This window comes from Pipistrellus kuhlii, unplaced genomic scaffold (genome assembly GCF_014108245.1).
Source record: "Pipistrellus kuhlii isolate mPipKuh1 unplaced genomic scaffold, mPipKuh1.p scaffold_m20_p_1, whole genome shotgun sequence".
Lineage (NCBI taxonomy): Eukaryota > Metazoa > Chordata > Mammalia > Chiroptera > Vespertilionidae > Pipistrellus > Pipistrellus kuhlii.
In genome coordinates, this window is record NW_023425404.1 from 32,001,760 (window position 1) to 32,026,570 (window position 24,811).

A 24,811-nucleotide genomic window follows, 5' to 3' on the forward strand; every position below is an offset into this window, starting at 1 on the left:
TAATTTCTCTCTGATTCTCTTAGCAGGATCTTGATTCATATCATCTAGCTAAAACAGACAGGACCAGGTGGTGAAACAGCTTTATATCTCCATATTACCCAGTTTTTTTCATAGTATTTAACAGTAGTTATAGTTGACGGTATCAAGAATAATATAACTTTATAAGCCCGTTCACATCCTTTTAAAGTTTTTTTTATACCCACTTTCCCACCTGGTAATTAAGTTTGGCAGAGAAGTTATTTTATGGAGATGATGTTGAGGCCCAGAGCAGTTCAGTAATTCATCTAACAGTATCTAATAAGGTCTTGGAACTGAAACCAGAATCTAGTCTGCTGCCCAAAAGCCAGAAAGCCAAGGAGCTTAGTTGAAATAACTATAAATATTCTTTTGTTAGGGAACTACTATATCTCTACTTTCTCTTTATGCCACAGTAATAGTTGTTTGCAGGCCTGATCCACTGATGGATGTTACAATTCATAGATAAAAATTTAGAAGAAACATGATATTTGCATAGTCTAAAAGCATATCTGCTAAGGTATTTATGTATTGCAGAGGGGAAATAGTAACTTTATATTAGAAAAACTTACAGATTACTACTTCAAGTGATGAAGATGACCTCACCAGTAATAAGATATACTGACATCACTCACCAGTAATAAGATATACTGACATCATCTTCCCCTGATCTGTATCAACAGGCCCTCACTTTTGTGCTGTTTATGCCAAGGTTGCATAAACTCGATCAAATAATAAGAAAACATTAGACAAACCCAAATTGCGGAACATTATGCAAAATGTCCAACCAGGTCTCTTTAAAAGTCATAAAGGATTAGTAGAGACGCAGGAACTGTCAGAAATTGGAGAAGTCTAAGAAGATTTGACAGCTCAATTCCGTGTAGGATCCTGGAACAGAGAAAAAAGGCTTTTAGTGGAAAAGCTGATGAAGTTTGAATGAAGTCTGTGGTTTAGTTAACAGCACTACACCATTATTAACTTCTTGACATTTATAATTATAACGTAGTTATATAAGACGTTAACATTGAGGGAAGGTGGGTGAAGGGCATATACTATTTTTACAACTTAAAAAAACCTCACCTAAGCCCTAGCCGGTTTGGCTCAGTGGGTAGAGTGTCAGCCTGTGGATCGAAGGGTCCTGGGTTCGATTCTGATAAAGGGCACCCACCTCAGTTGCAGGCTCCTGTTGTGCAGGAGGCAACCAATTGATGTGTTTCTCTCACAGTGATATTTCTCTCTTCTCTTCTCTAAAATTCAGTGGGAAAATATCCTCAGGTAAAGATTTGAAAAATGAGAAAAAAAGAATCCTTACCCAAGGACATATGTTTACTAATTATTGGAGAGAGAAAGGGGGAGAGGGGAATTGAAGGGAAGGAACAAGGGAGAGAGAAAAAAGAGAGAGAGAAATGCTGATGTGAGAGAGAAGCATTGATCGATTGTCTCCTCTATGTGCCCAGACTGGGGATTGAAGCTACAAATGTGCCCTGATCAGGAATAAAGTCCGTAGCTTTTTTGGTGTACGGGACAATGCTCCAAGCAACTGAACAGCCTGCCTGGGGCTTTGTTACTTTTTTGTAAAGCTAAAATTATTTCCAAAAAAAGTTTTTTAAATTTATCTTTATTGTTGAAAGTATTACAAATGTACTCTTTCCCTCTCCCTTTGACCCCCTTCACCCCACACTCGCCCTTTGCAAGGCCTACCACACTCTTGTCTGTGTCCATGGTTTATGTATATAACCATGTAAGTTCTTTGATTAATTTCCATGTCTTGGATCTCTCTTGTTAGTCTGTTTATTTTGTTCATTATAATATGTGTGTGTGTATTAGAGGCAAAGCTAAACCAACAGATGTAAAACACTTCAACTCCATGTTTCCCTCCTTCTTTCTGTACTAAACTTATTTCCATTCTTCACCTCCCATTCACTCCTCAGTGCACTCCCATCTACTTCTGCCTCCATATCCCACTAAATCAGCTCACCAACAAACTCCATGCCACTGAGTGTAATAGCTGTCTTCCATTTCTCCTCCTGGCCTCTTGGCAGCATGTAATATGAGGGAGCAATCCCTTTTGAAACAGTATCTTTTCTTGACTCACCCAACACATCTTAGTTGTATGATTTTTCTGTCTTTCTGGTTATTCCTTCTCTTTCTTTAGAAATTTATCCTCTTTTTTTTTACCCAGCCTTTAAATATTGCCATTCCTCAATGCTCCACTTTAACTCCTCTTCCAAATCTGTACCTCACAGGAAGTGATTCTATCCATGTCCACAGTTCAACTATCATGTATACACAGACAGGTCACACATTTTTATCTCTAGCCCTGTATGCCAATTGCCAGCATGACATGCCCACTAAACTAAAGCAAAATTATTAACCAAAATTCATTTTTAACACCAAATTATCTGTATAACATTGTAGTACATGCAAAGGATTATAAGTTATCATCCTTGTCTTCAAGGAGCTTACAGTCTAAAAATGCAGAGGCAAGCCTTGTAATGGTTAAGGTTGTAGGCTTGAGTCCTAAACACCTGGGTTCAAATCTTGGCTCTACCACTAGTAATGGAGTGACCCGGAGCAAGGTAGTTAGCTTCCATGGGCATTAGTTTCCCCTTCTGTAAAACAGGGGTTAACAAATCTTTCCTTACAGTGCTGTGGCAAAGGGAAATGGAACGGTGTAAGTTAAAGCACTCGGTGGTACAGATACAAAGCAAACTCTCTTACTATGATAGTCTTTATTATAGCAACGCAGCAGCCAGGTGTCAGGATACAAAGTGGCATTTGCCAGTGCCAAGACAGTTCTGTAAACACCGAGTGCGGGATGCATTCAAAGGAAGGAGACAGACCTGTGTGCTGGGATGGTCGGCCTGGAGTGGAGGAAGTTAAAATTCTCATTAAACTTGGATAATGAGGCAACATGCTGAGATGGAAATAGTGGAGGATTGGTACCAGAAGTACAGGAATTTAAATCTGCTTTACCTCTGAAGTATTGTAATTTTAGATGAATTCATTTTTAAACCCAGATTTTTTCATGTGTGAATTATGGACATTGAAATCTGTCCTAGCCACCTTTATGGATGTCAGTAATAGATGTGAAAATATATGTTGTACAGTAAAAGACGGTATAAATTTTAGGTATTTATTGCTGAATCGGCATACCCTAGTAGTGGATAGGGTGCAAGTTTGATGGGGGAAAGTCAGAGAAATAGGGGGGAAGGTCGTAAGGGTCTGTGGGGTTGGGGTGGTCAGGCACCGAGTTGGTTTGGAGTGTGCTGGGGAAGGAAGGGGAAGATCTGATTGGAAAACAGCTCAGCACAGTACCTTTCTCTGCGAACCGGGACGGCCCCAGCCGTGGACTGAATGGGCGGCTGCTTCATGAGTGCGCTTGGGACCGTCATGATCATGGCAGCGGCAGTACTCCCAAAACTTCACTGACTCCAAATAGTACACAGCTATCAACGTCAAAGAACAGAAAAATTCTCTCCAACTAGAGGCTCTGGACGTTGCAACATGACTGAAGTAAACACTTAAGGATGAGCTAGAAAAACTGGAAGTATGCGACTAGAGGATTGTGGAGGACGGCTGGGCGCCTATGGCTAGAACGTGAGCCTGTTGTTGCACATGTCCGTCGTCAGCCCTATATTATAGGGCCTGTAGTCCTCAGTGTGGCAGTATTTGGACATGACTTCTGGCGGGAAGTTATTTCGATTGAGGTTTGCTGTTCCCTTGCAGCTACGAAGATCAGAATTAAAGGTTTCATTTGTTACCTTGGTTTGAAGCAGAGGAAAATGGGATAGTGACGAATAAGAAACTTTGGAGATAGTGAAGGGCAGTTTGTCCAGACTGTTGAGAGCTCAGAATTAGAATTTAATTGGGAGAGAAATCCTGCGAATAGCACCTGATGCCTGAAATCTGAGCACTTTACTTTTAGGTGTTCCAGTTCAAGTTATTGGAGACTGCCTATTAAAACATTCCTGGTTGGAAAGTGTAGAACACCATGACCCCTCATCCAGGCTCCCCCCACCCCCCCTGGTGATTAGAGTGATTAGGGGCAATGAGGCAGGCAGGTGAGCAGTTAGGAGCCAGCAGTCCCATTTTGTGAGAGGGATGTCCAACTGCCAGTTTAGGCCCGATCCTGAACCAGGAGTTGAACATCCCCTGAAAGCTCCTGGATTTGGAGAAGGTGCAGGGCCAGGCTGAAGGACTACCCCCCAACCCCCCCCCCCCCCCCCCCCCCCCCCCATGCACAGGCCTCTGGAATATAAATAACGTGTGACAATGTGTTGAATCCTTATTTCAGATCCTATGTTAGATCTGGATATTCAAGAATTAGCCAGTCTGACTACAGGCGGAGGAGATTTGGAAAATTTTGAAAGACTGTTTTCAAAGTTAAAGGAAATGAAAGGTAAGCAGATGAATCCATTGAGCCTAACATGTTCCCATATTGATACTCCCTGGTTTTATATTGTAGAATTTTATTTGGTAACTGCTAATTTGATTCCATTCTCTGGTCTCAGCTATCTTGAGAAACATAGCTACTGGGAGACTGTGCCATCCTCTGGTGGTAAAAATCCCCTGGGGTAAATTTTCGTCTTCCTTTATTCTCTTTCCTCTTATTTTCCCTTCTTCTCTTGCCTCTGTTTCTTTCAGTATGTCTCATTAATGTGGAATCAGTGACACCCTACCAGTTTACTCACATCATTCCCATCTGGAGAATTTGGAAGACTTAAACTTCCTAGCAGCTATAATGACTACACCATAAACATGTCTTTGAAACCCATCTCCCATCTCCCAGTGTTAGAACATCCGTACACTCCAGATTCTCTTGTGCTATTAGATGAGTTTCTTAAGTTATATTTTCCCCCTAGACAAGGCTGCGACGCTTCCTCACGAGCAGAGAAAGTTGCATGCAGAAAAGGTGAGCCAATCAGTCAGGTATTTATTGCCTACAAAAGGTCCAGGCTGTTAGAATTATAACACTTATTGATTGATTACACTTTTCTACCTCTAAAAAGTCTTACTGTGAATTTTTCATTGGATTTTAACTTATAACTATTGTAATTGACTGTTTACACAGTAGTAACTTAGTTGCTGCAGTCAAACCAAGATTTTTCAAATGTATGTTGAGTGACATGGAACTTTCATTGAGACTCAGAATGTTTGCCTTTCTAACTATTGGGCTGGAAAACTCCGTTATTTTGTTTTAGTTTGTTATTACCAATGCAACACATGTTCTTAACAGGAAACATACATGGTTTATGGTACTGTGTTATATGAATGTGTCATAATTTATTCAGTGCACTTTTGGACAGGCCATGTGCAATTTTTGCTTCTATAAAGAGTGAAGCTCTGTATATCCTTACACATCATCATTGTGCACAACTCTGATATCCTGAGTGTAAATTTCTAGCAGTGGAAGTCCTGGGTCAGGATATTCAAGGGTTTTTGATATATGTTGCAAGAGGGTTGGAGGGCAAGGTATAGAATTTTAGGTCTTACTCAGTTCATAGTCTGACATGAAATGAGCTGAAATTTAACTATTGGCTAAAATGTGTTGCATGTTTCTTTTGACACAGGTTGCCAAAGCCTTCTGGATGGCCATTGGGGGAGACAGAGATGAAATTGAAGGCCTTTCATCTGATGAAGAACACTAAATTATTCCTACTAGGGTTTGGCCAACAAAGATGCTAACTCTCAAGACCTGAGATACTTTTCTATCAACCTCGTTACGTTTTGCTGAACTTTTCATCATCATGTTGGCTGCCTGATTTGTTCATAGGATCCTCTTAATTTTAGTTTTTAGTAGAAGGTTAAGGAGAAAGTTTTTATCCCTCGGGATATTGTAAAGGAGTGAGGAGTATAATGACAGTAAGGACTGATAATTTTTCACATATGCTTTTTTTGTTCTAGGAATGGGAGTGAATGAGAGGCTCAAAGGTTGTGTGTGATTTGCCCAAGTTAACACATTAAGCACCCAGTCAGTCACCGGTGGCTGACACTATACTTTCCATCCGGAAGACAAAGCAGGCTGGGCGCTTAACGTGTTAAAGAAGAAGCCACTCTTAGTCAACTTTTCTGTAGCATGCCCCATGGTCACGCTTGATTCTGCATATCAGGAGCTTGTGCCACCTTTCCTAGGTGTTCTCGATTTTCTGCTTCCGAGGAGCTTGCTGCTCTGAGCTTTGATGCTTTTGCTGGAAAGAAAGGAAGCAGCTGTAGATTAGATTTGTGCTGCGGTATAGGTGAGGCCAGTGGCAGTGGCCCTCAGGTTAATATCTAGCTAAAAAGTTGCTCTGGGCATTTCAGTTCAAGTGTAGTGTCTGAGCTCATGCTAGAAAGCATTGAGGAGCCCGTGTCACATTTTATATTATGATAAATGAGGCAAAGGTTTCCTACTCTGGGAGGGATAAAACAGATCCCTTTACAAAGTTGAGGAGTAGGAGGGTGGATGCGGTTTGCATGTTTGAAGAGACAGAGGGGAACTTAAGTAATTCTCTATAATGGGCTGTTGAAACAATCTGTGATCACACACGGAAGTTTTGGCATTGCCTTTATCATAAATAAATTCTTCTTCCTTAGAGTTTTCTTGAGATGTCAGAGCTGTGTTGTCACACTTTACACCCTCCTCTCTGAGAGACGGGTCACTGCCAAATAGTACTACTAAGGAGTGAGTAAGGTGGGAAAGGATGTGAAAACATTAGGCAGTGAGTCCTGGAGTCCCTTGTGTTACTTCCTGGGCTGAATGGTTCAGCCCCAGGGGAACTGACCACCGAAGGGAAAGTTCCCAAAGGAAGAGTTGGCAATATAGCAAATAACCCAGCTCTGTGGTGGCCGCTGCGTGGCTAAATGGCACAGGGCCCCAGAGCTGGGTGGTGCTGGCACCGGGGCTGAGCATGCTCACGAACAGAAACAACTTTCAGAGCCCTGTGCTCTATCTTCTGAGCACTGGGACTGAGGCAGAAGCAGGAAGTACGGAGGGCTCACAGTGCCAGGCCAGGGCAACCATAGGAGAGAAGGAGGCAGTGATTGGAGCATTCAGGAAGAGCCAGCTTCGGTGGCTGTCTTGCTTGGTGACTTTTTATTTATTTATTTACTATTCTGAAGGATTATTCACCATTCCATCAGTGTTTCTTTGAGATGACAGGATCAGCCATTCATTAAGAATATAAGGAAAGCCGAAGCCGGTTTTGCTCAGTGGATAGAGCATCGGCCTGCGGACCGAAAGGTCCTGGGTTCGATTTCGGTCAAGGGCACATACCTTGGTTGCGGGCACATCCCCAGTGGGGGGTGTGCAAGAGGCAGCTAGTCGATGTTTCTCTCTCATTGATGTTTCTATCTCTCTATCCCTCTCAATTCCTCACTGTGTAAAATCAATAAAATATATTAAAAAAAAGAATAATTAAAAAAAAAAAGAATATAAGGAAAGTTAGCTCCTTGCTGCAAAATGGAAGGTGGAACATGTTTTTCTTAAAATATGAGAGATTTTAGAAAATAAATTAGGATCATTGGTTAGAGAAAACAGACTAAAAAAAGAAAAAGCTGTGAACTTGATTTTGTGGCTTAAACAAAGCCAGATTATTAAAATGTGATTTGTTTATAAAGTCTGCTAATGTGTATTGTTATGATTTTGTTTTTTAGTAGAAAATGTATGTAGGAGAAGCCTTTCTTCCTTTATTGGATTAGGCATAAGTAGTGAATAATGTAAGGGTTTGTCAAACTCACTATTCTGGATCCAACATGCATATTTATACTGACAACTCACATTTTTAAGACCTCAGCTATCAGCCCCTTCTAGAGGAAATGTAGGATAAAAGAATACAGTGGCATTAAGAAGAGTGATCATGAGCTAATCTATATATATAAAAGCCTGTGACCGGTCGCTATGATGCACACTGACCATTAGGGGGAGACACTCAACACAGGAGCTGCCCACTGGTGGTGGTGTGCTCTCACAACGGGAGCACCGCTTAACTGACCGACTGGCACCAGATGCTGGGCTCACAGCTGGTGGGGGCAGCTGTGGCAGCATGAGCCTCTCCTGCCTCCATGGTAGCACTACCGAGGCGGCATGGCACCTGGCCAGGGCTCGGGCTCCTCCTCCTTGGGCTCCTCCTGCTGCTTTGCACACGACTACATTCCTCGGGGGATGTCAGACTGGCGGTTTTGGTCCGATCCCCGGATTGCGAGAGGGCGCAGGCCAGGCTGAAGGACCCCACCGTTGCACGAATCTGTGCAACGGGCCTCTAGTAGTGTAATAAAAGTTGTACTTTATCTAAAGTGACCTCCGTAGTTGGCATTCACAAGTTGTTATGGATTGTCCATCTGGGATTTAAAATGAATTATCTACCCCCCTCCTCTTGGAATATTCCTCTGTTTGTGTAACACACTGTTTGGCACATAGTGGGCCCTTAATTTTGATTTGTATTTGATAGTTTGATAAGTATTATCACAAAGTTTGAAGGTCCATGAGTGTTCGAAGGTAGGGAGAGACATAAGCCTTTTTCCCCTGAGAAAATTGTGTTATGTAATAATTTTAGAGTGATGAAGACATAGATATTTTTATAATTTTAAAATATGTTATCCTGCCAGAATATGAGAAGATTGACAGAAGCAGTTTGCTTGCTCTCTATTTATAGAACGTGGCCACATCTAATTCAGAGGAGCTGGAGATTCAGAGAAGTTAGATGGCTGAGTGATATGGGATGTGGTTCAAGGACCATAGAGCCTGTCAGGCCATTACTGCAAACCACTTGTAACACATGAGATGTGATAAATGGCTAACTTCAAGTTCTCATCATGGAGCGGTGGGGATAAACATGTTTGCCATGGCTGATGCTGGATCCCCTCAACCTTGGGCCAGTCTCTCAACTATGGCCATAGGGAGAGCACGTGGAGTGGCCCGTACCCTGCCTTGGCCTGCCATAGAAAGACAGTCTTAGAAGAATCACTGTCTAAGGGTAAGATGAGAGCTCCATGAACTATTCTGGGCTTGTGTTTGCTGATGCAAAGCTAAATTTAGCAAACATGTGTCTAGTGTGGTCAGAGGTCCTGATTCATTAAATGCTCTGATTGATGGAGACAGACTTCCAAAGAATGTTGTAATGAGTTAGAGTTATCCCTCACACACATCATACCACACACACATACACACCCAAATTTAAAAATAGGGAAGACAATTTAGCTATAGCATTCTGTCATTAAATATAAAATTTCATTAGAAGATTGTAGGTGGAGAAAGTGTATAACATCTGGTCAAGTGTACCTACTTACTAGGATTGGCTTGAAAACAACAGCCTATTAACTTTCCCATCATTTGTATGTCTCATGAAGTAGCATGCGGACTCTGCAGGGCGGAGTTCTAATTTTGATTTAGATTCCACTTGGGGTTAGTTTAGTGATCCATGCTTGCACCTTTGGATTTAAACTCCTGTAGAAAGGGTCTTAGAAGTTCTTTAAGTTTTATATTTTGGGCATGACCTATATGTCTGTTATTAACATCACATTAAGGTCTTACTCTTAATGTAGGTTTCTTTATTCAGAGTGAAGTGTGTGTGTGTGTTGCAGTTCTAGTAGAGGAAGCATCTTGCTGTTCCGTGGTGGTTCAGATTTGCAGAATGAAGAATTCATAGAGGTAATAGCGATGTATGGGCCTGTTGCTGGAGCACCACCGAGCACATTCCAGCTTTTGATGACTTACAGTTCTACTTCGTTTCCCATTGGAAAAGTACTGATTCACAACCAGGACTTAACAGTTATTACTGCATCTTTGGAATACAGGTTTGGCAAGAAAAGTTTTTTTTCTCTAGACCCCTTTAATATCTGTGTGTATATGTTGCTGGACTCAAATACTCTCTCCCCATAACTACAAATTTGGGCGGCACAAAAAGGTCACATATAGAGGTACATGGCCAGCCTTCCTGGTTCTCTCCTATGAAGGATGTGAACAGTCATTGCCTCTCCCCTTTCTCTTGTCAACCAGGTGGCTTTAATGCTATAACCACATGGGCTAAATGAGGCCTGGGGTAGGGATGGTAAGAAAATAGCATAATTTAAGAGAGAAAATATTCTCTTCATCTGAGCCGAAGGACTTGGTCTGCACCAATCTTGCTGCTCCAGGGAATTCTCAGGAAGTCATACATGGTGAAGTTAGAAGGCCTAAAACATGAGAAAAAGCAACTAACCTATTCCTGATGAAACAAGGACCCAGGGAACTTTCTTGGTGCCAGACTGGGCCAGGTGCGGCAGAGGCTGCAGACTCAGGATTATTTTCTCTGCTCTAGCAGCTCATCGTCCAACTCGGGTGGGAGGAAGGGACAAGCAAGATGAGGGCACAGAAGGCGGAATGCTGGGCAGAATGTGCAGAGCACCCTGACCAGCCCTAAATGCTTGTGGGGAGGAGAGCAGTGTTGGGAGGAGCATAAAATGGAGCTGGGAGCAGTGTTCTCAAACTTGAGCCCACATCAGGATCACTCGGCGGGCCCAACCCCAGTTTCTGATTCAGTAGGTCCATGGTGGGGTCTCAGAATGTGTTTCTACCATGATACTGATACCGTGTTTCCCCGAAAATAAGACATCTCCGAAAATAAGACCTAGCGCATGGAAAGATAAGACTTCCCCTGAAAATAAGACCTAGCGCAACTTTGGGAGAAAAAATTAATATAAGACACTGTTTTATTTTCAGGGAAACCGTGTAACTGGTTAGTGACCATATTTTGAGACCCTCTGACTTAACAGGAAGTGATGCTTGCATTGAGCTGAAAGGATACGAATTTGGGCAGATAGGTGGAAGTTACAGCATGAACAAAGGCATGGAGATAACGCAAGGAGTCCTATTGGGAAAACTCCAGTAGTCCAAATAGAGAAGTGGTGATGGGTAAGGATAGATTGATGTTGGAGAGAACCATGAAATCCTCCTTCGTGGGGCCTGTGTTTCCTCTGGAGGTAATTGAGGAGTCAGGAAGTTTGGAGCAGAAGAGACATTAACTGCAATGACACTCCAGGGAAATCGGGCAGTGGTATTAGCCAGCGCTAATTAATGAGCACTATTTGGAGAGAAGCGTTGAGAAGGATTCTGAGGCTGAGAATGGACCCAGCACTGTGACTAGTGGTTTTGCCATGGATGGAGAATGGTGTCATTTTGCCCCATATTTGCCATCCCTGGACTAGAGGGAGACAGATGAGGAGACTATTGGAATAGCTTTGATAAAAGGTAATCAGAAATGTTTGGTAGGGTTTCTTCGGCTATATATAACAACTTACCGTAGAATAAATAGCACATTGGAAATGGATGCAAAGGTATTGCTGAGGTAGAATCTTCTAGATACAGGCTCTGATTCGTTTAACAAAAATATGTAGTGGCCAAAAGAAGTTGGGGGTATAAGAATAAGATACAAACTCTACTCTCGGGGAACTCACAACCTGGAGGAGAGAAAGCCATGGTGAAGACAGTTGAGAATGTGGTGATGGATGCACAGAGGGCTTCCTGGAGCCATCTGAGGGCAAAGCATTAGTGACAGCAACAGAGCTAGCGGTGCGTGTCAGAAAGGCCGGGGCTGGGGTGCAGCCTGGGGAAGAGGGGTTAACGTTCCAAGCAGAGCATAAGGAACAGCATGCTGCAGAGTGTGAGGCAGCAGCTGTGAGAGCTGCATGGGGCCCAGTGATGAAGGTCAAGCGGTCCGTGTTGAAGACCTTAGAGTGTGCGCTGTGGCTGAGGGCATCTAAGGTCAGGCAGGTCACTGAGGTGGTGTGATTGCTGCATGTACAGGAAAGCAGGCTGGAGACTAGTAGTTCTGAAGCTGGTGTGGTTGTCCGGGTGCTAGAGGACGTGTGTAGGGCAGTGAGAGTGAGAAACAGAACTGACTGGATGTGGGGAGTGAGGGAGGGTGATTGTGAGCTCTGTGGCTGTAGGATGGGTAAATGGTGGAGCCAGAAAGGGGGCTGAAGGCCAGAGGAGGATTTGATAAGGGCAGTGGTGAATTTGCTTTTTAAATTATGAGTTTGAGGTACTTGTGGCATCTCCACGTACCATCAGCCCACAGGCTGTTGACTACAGATGTGAAGCCTGGGATGGACGTCCAGGCTGTAAATGCCGATTTGGAAGTCAGCACTTCCGTGGCCTGAAATCACATGAGTAGATGGAGCTCACTTGGGGAGGACATCAAGAACACACGCCGTGGCTTGGGAACACCACCCGGATGGAAAGACTAAGTGCAGGTACAAGAGAAAGAGGAGGCCATGCCAAGGGGAGCCAGGCCATTCAGGGAACAAAGGGAGGTTTGACTGACAGGCAGCAGAGGTGACCGAGAGCAAGAAGGGATGTGCATCAAGCTGCTCGGGTTGGAGGAGGAGGAAGAGGGAGCTAGAGAGGAGCTGCTGATAAAAATGGGGAGTCAGAAAAGGAGGTAGCTCGCCACGTATTCTCATTAAGTAGATGACTCAGTTTGTGGGTGTTATGCTTTAAATCACATTTGACAGGCAGCTGGAACTTAAAGTTGTAGCTCAAAGGACAGGTTGAATTAGCGGTATGGATTTGAGCCATTTGCTGAGAAATACAGATTAGATAAAACTTTGGGGAAGTCTTTTAGAGGGCAGGAGGGGAGAATTGGCCAAATCATCATCACAGCGGGAGGAATGTGATATAGTTCCTGTGAACTCTGCCTCCCTCCGGTACAGAGGGGTCTGAACTTGGGGAAGGTCCTTAGAAGGAAGGCTGCTGTGTAAGTGGCCCCGCTAAGACTGTGCCAGCCCCATTCTGTCTTCCTCCTCCAAATTGTTTTTATCATCCCGGTGTTCGATCCCCATCAGCTGGGGTCCGTGTTAAGATTCAGCCAATGAGAAAATGTTGAAGTGTGTCTTCTTGGGAGTTGAAAATGAATTTTCACAGGAGGCTGAGAGAATCCTCTGAGCTGGAGACCTCACGAATGTAAAACTCTCCATGCTCAGGGGGAGGGAAGTCTGGTGGCACCTGATCATTTCACAGGCCCTTACGTCCAGGAGAAAAAGACTGAAAAGTGACAGTGGAGAGACAGCAGCCGTAGGACCTGTGTGGGCCAAGGCAGGTGCAACAGGGGTGGGACTTCTGGCCCAGGGGCTCCTGCTGTCACGGAAGGACTGGCCGTGGCCTTTGGTGAGGGAGGGCCATGTGTATGGCTAAGGCTGTGGCACATCCTGGGTCAAAGGACGTTCGGGCGCAGGGACATTTCTCCCTAGTGCCCCTCTGGATTCCCTTGTTAATCCTCTCCCCACCCTACACGGCAGCAAGACAGACTGAGCCCCAGGTGCAGCTTTTCCAGGAGAAGTTTATTAGGGGGGCATTTAGAGGGGAAGAGGAGGACAGAGGGGACAGATCTTTAACCATAGTACAATGCTTAACCAGGTGCTCTGCTCTTACGATACAAAAGTTAGAAAAAAGCTAAAACACTATAAATACGTACATGCTTTTTACAAAGGTATTAAAAGGTCAGGCTGGCTGAGAAGTGAAGGTGACCGACTTCGTCCATGCTCTGTTCCTGTCCCAGGAGCCCCGGCCTGAACAGCCTCGTTGCGGGAGGAGGAGGAAGGCGTCTGGGAGAAGGGGCTCCAGCCTTCCATGTGAAGTTCTCTCCCCGCCCCCGGCAGGCGAGGCTCGGAGCTGCCTGCTGTCACACGCCTGGCGAGCCTGGGCTGCTGTGTCTGGATGCTGAGCCAACAAAAGCCGCTGCGCCCTCACCCCACATCGGAACTGGCAGTGCCTCCAGCTCTTCCCCGCCACTGGCTCTGGGAGGAGAGAGACCTTTCCAATTTTCTTCAAGAAAATTAAATAGTCGTCTTGAGTAGTTACTATATAAATATAAAACACCAGGATGCGAGAGTGTACATTACTTGAGCATAAAATCAATTACAGAATTACTGAGAATTTCTCGATCCAGTTTACATGATAGGCAAGTTTGTTTCTGCAGCGCTGGCTGGATGTCCGGTCCTTTCCACTACAGATGCCCTTCCACCAGAGATGCCTCCTCTTCCTTTTTGATCCGTGTCCTCTGTAAATTTTTCTACTTTCCCACCCACTTGAGAAGCAGCTGATGCTCTGTAAAAGGGTGATGTACATGTTGAAGGCAGTTACTTGAAGGGATTCTGGAGGGGGACGCTTATGCCACACAAAGAAAAATGGTACAGCTTAGAGTCCTCGTTGCAGATTTTGGGAAAACGCCTCCACTCTGCCACCTCAAGTCACACAGTAAGGCACAGGGTCCAGAACGAAACTCATGCCCTCTCTTGCTACTGGAAACCCCTGGTAAACAGATCCGTGAGCTGTTTGCGGGTTCCTCTCCTCTCCATCTTTTTCCAACTAGACAGCGTGGCCTAATGGGGCTCTCCCCCTGCGGAGACCTAAAGGGCAGCTAAGGATGAAGTCAGAGAGCTGCCTTCTCCCCAGACTGCTCATACATGCTGACATGCACACACTACTTAAAAACCTGTTTCTGCGGTCTAAGGAAAAGCATTCAGCCTTGGAATCCGTCCACACTCTAGGAAGTCAAGGGGAGATGGAGCAAGAAAAACTAAGCACGAGATGCGTGCTCCAGCTCATTCCAATACATTAACAAGGATTTTTTAAAAATCATGGTCAATAAGAAAGTACAGCACAGACAACATAAGGACAATGGGAAAGTCTGCCAGCAGCCTTGCCCTCGTGTGTGTTCTAAGAGTCAAAAGTCCCTGCTCCTGACTCCAGGCTTGTCTCAAAATGTCAGGTCTGCAGCCCGCCGGGAAGCTGGCCAGCTGAGATGATGTTCCAGCACAGGCCTGTAACCGGAACCGCCGGGCGCCTCCCTGTGTGTGCGCTGGAAGGACCGAAGTTACTAAATAAAGTTTGGAAGGGGGAGGAGGGGAGAGGGAATAGAAGTTGGCTCCCGGAGGAGGTGCTGAGGCCCTGCGCCCCAGGGCTAGCTCCTCGGGGCTGCAAGGTGAAGGCAACCTGGTGGGGAGCCTGGACAACTGCACTTAACTGCTCCCTAACAGCTACTGTCACCCCTAGAACTGCCCTTGTTTCTTCTTGCGCCTTTCAACTGTCCCTTAAAAAAGTGTTTAAATGTATAAATGCCTTTCATACAACAGGACTTTAAAAATATAAATAGTTCTGTGACAAAGAAAGGACACTGTTGTTACACATGCCCCAAAGCACCTGTGGCCGGAGCGGCCAGGCCCGACCGCCTTCCGTGGTGCCAGAGGTGGCTTACCTGCATCTTCCTCATGCTGCCTCCCACAGGAGTCTAGTCTACAAAGAAAAAGGACCACGTACGTAGCTGTCAGAAAAACACACAGCATCCAGGGTTCTAAGGCACCAATCCCAATACAGCCAAACGTGACCGTTCAATCGCCAAAACTTGGCCTGTACCTGAAGCTAAGTTGCCGAGTACCTACAGGACAGCGGGTGCCCGAGGAAGCCCTCAGGGTCAGGCAGCAGGTGGAGAGTGCGGGCCCTCAGGAACCGACGCCCATGGCTTTGGGGAGAGGCCACAGTGGAATAATGCACACAAGTCAGACCTGACCTCGAGCAAGGCTGCACATCCAGGGGGTTCGGACAGTCTCCTGCGCCGGTAAGCAGCGGTCCACAGATCCTCCCACACCAGGCACAGACGTCACAGTGTGTGGCCCTCGGGTGGAATGAGGAGCTTTGCATTGTCTCTGGGTTCTGTCGACAGCCCCATGAGAAGACTAGCACGGGGTCGGCAAGGTGCTGCTCCCCGTCTGTCTCTTCCCGTGTCCGTGGGAGGCGTGGTGAGCAGCTCCTACTTGGAAACCTCAAGGCTGGAGCTTCGGAGGCGTAGGATCCTGCAGACGAGGCTCTGGCAAGCCTCCAACGTTGCCACGCAGCATCGGAAATGTCATCACATTTGGGGTCGATAACCTGCCAAAGTATGTACGTCTTTCCCTTCACCTGGAATTAAGACGGGACTTCCATAGGAAATCCCTTTATTTTTCCTGGTAGAAATTCATGCAAAAATATGGGATAAGTCATTTCGTATAAAAACAGCAGCAAAGAATAAAGTACCAATTGCAAGTAGCAATGCTGTCTGCTGTATTCTGCAAAAGGGCTTTTTTTTTTTTTCTTTCCAGTTGAAATAGTTCATAATACAGTTGAAATAATTCATAATAATTTTCTCACTAACTGGAGTAGTACTCATTACACAATCTAACTGCTAGAGTTGTCGCTGATAATCCTCTACCCCAGGGGAAAGAGGACAGACCTCTTTGCACCGAGCCTGCAATTTTCAAAGGTGTAAAAAAAAAAATGTCAATAGCCCTTTCATTTGCCTACGTTGGCCTGAGATTTCCCCTCCGGTGAACCGCTTCTGTTTATTTCAGCTTCCAAAACTGCTGGCAGGTGTCTTGTCAACAAAACCTGCCGAAGCTTCACCTTGGGGGAGATGTCGCCAGGTCCCTCTCTGGGTTCCAGTCAGTGCGCCAGCCCAGGATTTAAGTATAAAACAAACATTTAAAGGGCACATGACAAAGTTCATTTAATTAATGCAATGGACTACACACACCAATGGCTGGACGCACGAGAATGTGAACTGAGCTCTTAGCCTGGGACCCACGCAGCGCAGTGCTGCCTTCACCGGAACGCCATCACTCCACACCACGCCTTGCTTCCTGTGAATACTTCACGTAAGTCAGATCTCAGATTCATGTGATAAACTATACATGGCATGTGCACTGAGCCTCGGCAGATTCTTCTGACCGTTCCAAGTGAGAAAGGACACATGTAAGAGTGTTTTGAAAGAGGTCTCTCTCACCAGCTCTTCCCACTGCCCCTGCGTGGTCTGAACGCTGCTGGCTCCACCAATCCGTTTGCTCTGAGGGGGAGGAGACCACAAGCCCCGCCCAGCCCCAAGTCGGCCCAGTTCCCAGTGCAGGGTCTGTGGGGGGAGTGCTGGGGCTCGTGTGCTCAGCTCAAGAGGCATTTGTCAAAAGCGCCGGAGGCTTGGGCATGGGGTTTGCTCACACCCCTGCAGGCTTGTCCCTACCTAGAACACCCAGGGTGAACTCCACACTCCAGTCCTGCACAGAGGGCCTTTGCCTGGTGACAGTGCCATCCCAGACTGCTGTCATTCAGAAGGAAGGGGGCCGGGGGCAGGTGGTGACGCTACCTGTTGGCTCAAGCCACCAAAGCAGAAGGCATTTCTTGCCCTTCAAAATGGGGCCAGAGGGCAAATGTTGAGCAAACAGCTGTTCATAAAATCCATCTCTGGGTTTGCTTTTGTGTGTTGGAGAACAGGTTGGCGCGCCACTTTGGCTGAGGGAGGAAAATGTCTTCTTCCTTGACAACGGTGAGTTGAGTCGAGTTCCAATTTCCTCCACCTCCTCTGTGGCCATTTCCCCCAAGCCCGCCCTCCCTGTCACCCACCGTCTCTAAGACACACTGGAACAGCGGATGCTTGGGGAGCCCATCTGGGTGAGGACCTTGTCAAGCCACTGCAAAGGCCCATTCAGGTGCAGCTCGATCCAGCAGGGGGTGCTGGTCACTGTCTGTCTCCTACAAGACATGGGGGAAGGGGGAGAGGAGGGAGATAATTAAAACGTCCAGAAGGACACACAGATCAGTACACCTTTTCCTACTTTGGTGGCAGCCTTCTCCCCAGAGTCAGAGGTAGATCCTGCCCCGCCAGACCCTGAGCACCCTAGAGGAGGCGCCAGTCACTGGCGGAATCTGCCTTGCCAAACTCTTCCGACCAAGGAGACCTCTGAGTGAATCGGGTTCTCCTGATGGGGAAGGAGATGGCCCTTAAAGAGTTAAGTGTGGCCAAAACTGGTTTGGCTCAGTGGATAGAGCATTGGCCTTCGGACTGAAGGGTCCCAGGTTCGATTCCGGTCAAGGGCATGTACCTTGGTTGCGGGCACATCCCCAGTACGGGGTGTGCAAGAGGCAGCTGATCGATGATTCTCTCTCATCGATGTTTCTAACTCTCTATCCCTCTCTCTTCCTCTCTGTAAAAAACCAATAAAATATATATATATATATATATATATATATATATATATATATATATATATATATATTTTTTTTTTTTTTTTTTTTTTAAAGAGTTAAGTGTGGAAGGCAAATTCCAGGGCACCCCAGAGGCCCACCCATAGCTTGTGAGGGGCCCCCGACAGCCTTCAGCCTGAGCAAAGGTCTCCCCAGGTCCCCTCTGTCCTGAATGGGCGCCTCGGTTGCCCACGTCCGGCCCCGGCCCAGCCCCGGCGGGCCGCGATGACGTGTGTCTGTCTGATTGAGGGGTGTTTTTTACAAAGCGCCGACAGAGTCCGCATGCCGCCGGCTCCCAGTGTGCTGATATAATTCCCATCTAGGGCCTTATTTTGGAAAATCTTACCAGCAGCGCGAGCCATGAAACAATTACTGGAAAAAACCAGGGCGCACCACACGTTTCTTCCCCCCAGAGCACTTCGTCTGCATCCAGGCGGGCGGGTGACGCAGCCGCAGGCGCGCTCCCAAAGCCTCCGCCAGGCAAAGGCTATCTGCTGCCGGCGCCCTGCCAGCTGGAGGTGAGAGCCTGGGCCCCGGCCTGCTCTGGGCCATCTCACAGAGGGAAGGCATGAAACCCTACCCTCCTTGGCCCGGGAGGCAGCAGGAGGGCAAGGCTGTTCTGGGAAGGGGCCGCACCCACCAGTTAGGCCGCCCTGTGGCGCTGCCAGGTGGCAGTGACGTGGTGGGCCGCCGGGGACTGGGTGTGCTGGCACCTCGTCCAGCGCGGTGACACAGTGCCCCCAGAGAATGGCCTCCGCTACCAAGGGGCCTCTTCCCAGCACTTGAAGCCGAGGGCGGTGGTGCCACGCCAGGTCAAGGGCCGCTGGCCTCCGGGCACCGCCCTCCTTGCCTCACCCCAGGGGAGGGCGAGAAAGGAGCTCACCCACTCACCCTGGGTGCCTGCCTGACCTGGGGGCCTGCGGGTGGCCCTTGGGGCTGCCGTCTGATGTCGAAAGAACAGACGGACCCCCCTCCGGTTCTTTCCCATTGGGCCCATCTTTACACGTTTCCCTTCCCCAGTAAAACAGATGTATTACTTTTCTAACCTTCCAATTCTCAGTCCCCAAGCGATGTTAGCCAGGGCTAAAAGGTGAGCTAAAAGGTCCCTTGGGCGAGGCCTCTGGGCCTGGGCTAATCTCAGGTCATTATAACTGTGTGGAGAGTGCTCCTGGGGCCTGACCCCTTTAATTGCTCCATCGGCCATTCCTGGGTTTCAGGGAGACCCCCGCAGACCGAGGCACCATGTTCCCTGGCACGGAGGGGCTTACAGGGAACAGCAGCTAGAAAATGGGAGAGGAAGATTTCACGGACCCAAATCCTCTAATGAGAATCTGACTTTCCATAAGTCATGCTCATCTGGATTTCATTATAAACGGTGGCCCGGAGCCAATACTGAAATGGGTTTGGCTTGGGTGCAGAATGACTGCAAAACAAAATGGATTCCAAACATCTGGAAAAATGAAGAGACGGGGGGAGTAACTTGCAAGGCGCTGCTGGCTCCTGCTGATGTGTGGGTACCTCTGCGTCTGCCTCTGGAGCTGGGGGCGAGTGACCGGGGGTGGGGGGGGGGGGTTTGAGCAGGAGGAGGGGTCCGCAGCCCTGCCTCTCAGGAGACTCCTGTCCAGGTGTGAATGAGAAGGGCCTGGATTCTCTGAGCCCAAACCCAAGGGATCTGAGAGCCTCCGCAGAGCAGACCAGGACAGCCCTGGCCTGTGTTAGGTGAAAGCAGTATCTGAAATTCTGAGAGACACCGTTTCTCTTCTGAGCAAGTCAGCTTTGTTCCTCCATGACTACCCAGATGTCCTGCTTCTCAGTTATTTAATGTCCCAGGTGCTCAAGGTCACCAAGTCAGAGATGGAGCCACAGAGGCTGGAGGGAACAAGGAGATGAAAAGATGACTCCCCGGAGAGGTCCTGCTAGACCATCTGTCCGAAATGAACCAGGAAGCCAGGAGGGTGCCACCTGGGGTCAGCCCTTCCGCGAACGATGTGGCTTTGGGCGAGTCATTTTCCGTCCCCAGGCCTCAGCTACCTCCACCACATAGCCTGCCAATGCAGGGTCCCGCCCGGGGGAGTGTGAGGTGGCGAGGAGCACATGTGTCTGAGGCCCTGGGCCAGCACAGCTCCGCTCTGATCAGCCTGCAGGCCGTGGCCTCTCTGATGGCCGCCTCTGTCCTTGGGGCGAGGGCTGGCCTGGCTCCGCTCTGAGGGGGCCCTACTCTCCTGTGCGGAGGCCCCCGCCGTCCTTTGGCCCCGGGACATGCGCCCCTCAGTGCTGACCTGTACTCGGCTCCCCAGCCTTTGACGAAGCTCATGCGAATGGTGCACATGCGTGTCAGCTGGTAGACGGCCTCGAAGCCCTGGTTGACAGACTGAGCCAGGAGGGCAGCGAACTCCTGGTTGTTGAAGATCTTCAGGTTGCATCCTGCCAACAGAACAAAAACGGTGCTGAGGCCGAAACTGGTTTGGCTCAGTGGATAGAGCCTCAGCCTGCGGATTGAAAGGTCCCAGGTTCGATTCCAGTCAAGGGCATGTACCTTGGTTGCGGGCACATCCCCAATAGGGGGCGTGCAAGAGGCAGCTGATTGATGATTCATCAATATTTCTAACTCTATCCCTCTCTCTTCCTCTCTGTTAAAAATCAATAAAATATATTTAAAAACAAAAACAAACAAACACACACACACACACACACAGACACAAAAAACGGTGCTGAGGATGAAGGGCGGGCATGTCCAGCGCTCCCCTCCTGGCTGAAACCACTCTGGGTCACCGGAAGGAACTAACTTGACCCTCCTCCACGCTCGGCACCCTGCCTGAAGCCGTGCCACCTCCATGGGGGAACCCCGGCACAGGTGAGGGGGAGCATGAAACACTGGTCTGCAAGCTCCAGGTCCCAGAGCTGCGGGAACTTGGGGGGAGGCAGGACAGAGGGCCACCAGGAACAGAGGGGAGGGCTTGGAGAGGGGGCCTGCCCTGGGCTAAGGGAACAGAGACGAGGGATCTGAGCCCGCATGCCCACGGCTATGTGGGGTCTGGCCGACCACCTGGGGAAAATGACCCCTTGTCATTCGACAGAGGGATGCCGGCGGAGACAGGCCAGCTGAAAGCTACGCCTGCCATCCCATCCCAAAACTCATCCTGGGTCCCAAGGCGCCTCCCGCCAGCTCCTCTGCGTCCACCTCACATTGGGGCCAGGAGGGAGGGAGCGGTCTGGGCCCCATTTTGGCCTCGGGGCAGCAGGCTGGGTCGGGGTGACATTCACAGCTAAGTGAAGGTGTGTGTCTAAGTCTGCAGTCAGTAAAACGAGAGACAGGCACAAATAAAGTTTATGGCAAAGATCTCGTTTGAAGTCCTGCCGCCTGAGTGCCAGGAATGTGTTCACCAGAAAAAAACACAAAGACAAAAGCACATGTTGGAGGTGCCAGAAAGGTGGGCTGAGGTGACACTGGTTAACGGGGCCACAGGAGGCTCCTCAGCTTGCCAGGTGACTCTGGGCTGGTCACCTTCTCTTTGTAAGCGGGCGTCTCCTTTATAAAACGAGGGGCTGGCCTCAGAGGACCCTGAGCAAGCGCTGGCATTCTATGAGCGGGCAAACACCACCACGGCCAGCTCAGCCCTCGCTGCACAGATCGGGGGAGGAGGGGGGGGGGGGCTGGTGAAGAGAGTGGGCAGAATGCCAAGAATGCAACCCCGCTTCCTCCTCTAGCTCTCTCCAAGGGGTGTGTGTGTGTGTGTGTGTGTGTGTGTGTGTGTGTGGTGAGGTAGGGCCAAAGTAGGCTCCAGATGAGCTGAGCCAAACAGAGGAGCACGAGGCTCGGGAGTCACGCAGTCAGTCCTGGGTCCACCTGGCTCAGCCACTGACTAGCTGTGCATTGTAGGCAGGTGGCTTAACCTCTCTGAACGGGTCTCCTCCATATGCCTCCTCACCAGAAGGGCCAGAACAACTGGGGAAGACTGACAGCAGAGATAGAAATGGACTCTGTCCACACAGCCACACCACGCTCTGGGATCGCAGAGCACTTATCATTCCACTGTCTCTGGGTCCCAGCATTGGCTTTGCCCAGGACCCAGGGTTCCACTCTCATCTGCTGCTCAGTGGGCAGGAAAAGACAAGCCACACCTGCTTCAGTCTTCAGCCTGACCAGGACCAGCTGGTCACGGCTCACGCTTTGTGGGCTGTGTGCCCCGTGAAAAGTGGGCTTTGGCTGGGGCCGTCTGCCTCCCTGTTCTAAGGAGGCCTTAGCCGGGATCAGCCTCCTGCCTGGTCTTGCTCCCCAGGCCCAGGCCTGACCAAGCCACCCTGTGGGGGACACAGCTTGATACCCCTTCCTGGGGTACAGGTGGGATTCATCAGCCCTGCGCAGAAAGCCCTCAACAGGCCCCGGCTGGTTTGGCTCTATGGATAGAGCATCGGCCTGTGGACTGAAGGGTCCCGGGTTTGATTCCAGTCAAGGGCACATGCCCTTGGGTCAGATCAGACCAGGTTGCAGGCTCCATCCCCAGTAGGGGGCATGCAGGAGGCAGCCAATCAATGATTCTCTCTCCTCATTGATGTTTCTATCTTCCTCTCTCTTCCTCTCTGAAATCAACAAAAATACATTAAAAAAGAAAGAATTCCCTCAGCAGTTCCCCAGAATAAAAGCAAAACTTTTATGTCCTTCCATGGCGGGGTCCCCTCATGCTTTCTAAACACCTCTCCTGTCTTCTACACGGCCTCGCCTCCAGCCAGGCGCTGCCCCTGTGTGCCTACCCTCCACCCCTCAGCCTGGAACCCCTCACCATCCTCCCCCCTCATCGCCCCGTGCCTACGCCTCTCCTCCCCAAGGGCATCCCTGATCCACACCCACAGGTAAACGCTTGTCCTGCTCTTGCACACTCGGCTGGCGTGAAAGGACCGTGGAGACGGCAGCAGGGCCCTGCACCCACCGTCCCCTGCAGCACCACCTGCTGTGCCTGCTGTGGAAGGAAGGGAGGAAGGAAGGGGATGCCGGAGCATCCACACACACAGGACCCTGAGCAGGTCCCTCCGATGCTGTGTCTGCTCCCTGGAGAGCCAGGGAGAGCAGAAGGCGAGGCTCAGAGCAAACCCAGATGGAGCACCTGCAGGTTGGCGATGCCAACCGTGAGGAGGAGAAAACATCAGGGAAACAGCAACCCAGGCACCCGCCAGGGGGAGAGGCGCTCAGAGAGAGGGCATGTGCCGGTGCGGTTACCTGGTGGGATCTTGCAGACGGTGGCGGGGTGCCAGCCATAGCGCTGGTTACAGTTGGGGGACTGCACGAAGATGGCGCTGTCGCTGAGGCACTCTGCGAAGACCTCCCCTCCGATGTAGTACAGCCGCACGCCTCGCCCTGCAGAGACTCGGGTCAGACCAGACCTGGGTGCCCGGCCCCGCACGGTGGCCCAGGGCCGGCTGGGCTGGCACAGGGGCAGAGCCAGCGAGGCTCCTGGTTCCTCCCAGCTTCACCGGGCACGGGGGACCCATGGCACAAACCTAACCCACCTGAGGGGGCCTGAGGGGTGAGGCTGTGCTCCTAAAGCCAGAGGCGGCAGATGATGAGAGAGGGGCCTGGGGAAAGCCTCATTCAGCCTCTGCCACCGACCAGCCACAGCCTCAGTGACTTACTCCCACCTCTGAGCCTCAGTTCAGATGGGGACCGGGGTGCTGTGAGCCGCTGTAAGTGCTTGTAAAGCAACACCTGATTTCTGCAACTAGTGCCCTCCCCTCCAAGATCCAGAACTCTGTTCAGTAAACCTACAGAGCTCCCTCCCGAGGCAGCAGACACCAGGAGCCCTTCACAGCAGGGGACACTTACTGCCACACTATATCTTTCTCCCCTCAGCACAGTTTTCAAGAGCATCCGTAGGTTTATATCATTTACCTCTCCTTCATCTCCTAAATCCACTCCAGATGGACAGAAATTATTTTTAAATTGGCTCTGCAATCCAAGCAGTTACGTAAACACTGACAATGAGTTCCCCATGCAGCCGGGGGGGGGGGGGGGGGTTAGTGGTGCTCCCCTCTCCTGCAGGGAAGGGCTCCATTCAGCTCCTAGGGCTGGAAAACGGAGCCAGACTACAGGCACAACGTCAAGTGGGATGGAAACCAGACGATGAACTGAGGGGCTATTGGAGGTCCTCCTGTCTCCTCAGCCACTACTGGCCCATCACCCATCACTACCAACCCTTCTTGGTTCAATGTTATAGGACAGACTTGGGGTTCTCAAGGAAGAACCTCTGTGCATGCCCATCAAGAGTGGGAGGCAGTCCTGGTCGAGTAGCTATCTCATGCACAAAAGTTGTCAGCTCAATCTCTGGTTGGGACACATACAGGACGCAACTGATCAATGTTTCTCTCTCACATCAATGTTTCTCTCTCCTCTCCTCTTCCTCCTCCTCCTCCTCCTCCTCCTCCTCCTCCTTCTCCTCTTTCTCTTCTTTCTCTCTCTCTCTCTCTCTCTCTCTCTCTCTCTCTCTCTCTCTCTCTCTCTCTCTCTCTCCCTCTCTCTCTCTCTCTCTCTCTCTCTCTCTCTCTCTCTCTCTCTCTCTCTCTCTCAAAAATAAAAAAATATATATCCTTGGGCCAGGCCAGTGAGCTCAGTGGTTGAACGTTGACCTACAAATCAGAAAATCACGGTTTGATTCCTGGCCAGGGCACATGCCCAGGTTGCAGGCTCAATCCCCAGTGGGGGGCATACAGGAGGCAGCTGATCAATGATTCTCTCTCATCGTGGATGTTTTGATCTCTCTTTCCCTCTCCTTTCCTCTCTGAAAGGATATATACATGTAT

General features: G+C 49.0%; 2 protein-coding genes across 4 annotated transcripts in view; one reads left to right on the plus strand and one right to left on the minus strand.

Annotated features, from left to right (window-relative positions):
* The window catches only part of AAGAB (alpha and gamma adaptin binding protein), a 44,020-nt gene extending 37,383 nt beyond the window's left edge, over positions 1-6,637 (plus strand). For both annotated transcript variants that reach the window (XM_036437959.2, XM_045581286.1), the window contains exons 8-10: positions 4,313-4,417; positions 4,881-4,930; positions 5,589-6,637. In XM_036437959.2, the coding sequence (XP_036293852.1) occupies positions 4,313-4,417; positions 4,881-4,930; positions 5,589-5,666 (233 nt within the window). In that variant the 3' untranslated portion in view covers positions 5,667-6,637. The remainder of the gene's footprint in view (positions 1-4,312; positions 4,418-4,880; positions 4,931-5,588) is intronic.
* A 9,463-nt stretch (positions 6,638-16,100) lies between these two features.
* The window catches only part of SMAD3 (SMAD family member 3), a 116,829-nt gene continuing 108,118 nt past the window's right edge, over positions 16,101-24,811 (minus strand). For both annotated transcript variants that reach the window (XM_036437935.2, XM_036437926.2), the window contains 3 exons: positions 23,235-23,372; positions 20,299-20,443; positions 16,101-17,527 (listed from right to left, as the gene is read on the minus strand). In XM_036437935.2, the coding sequence (XP_036293828.1) occupies positions 17,404-17,527; positions 20,299-20,443; positions 23,235-23,372 (407 nt within the window). In that variant the 3' untranslated portion in view covers positions 16,101-17,403. The remainder of the gene's footprint in view (positions 17,528-20,298; positions 20,444-23,234; positions 23,373-24,811) is intronic.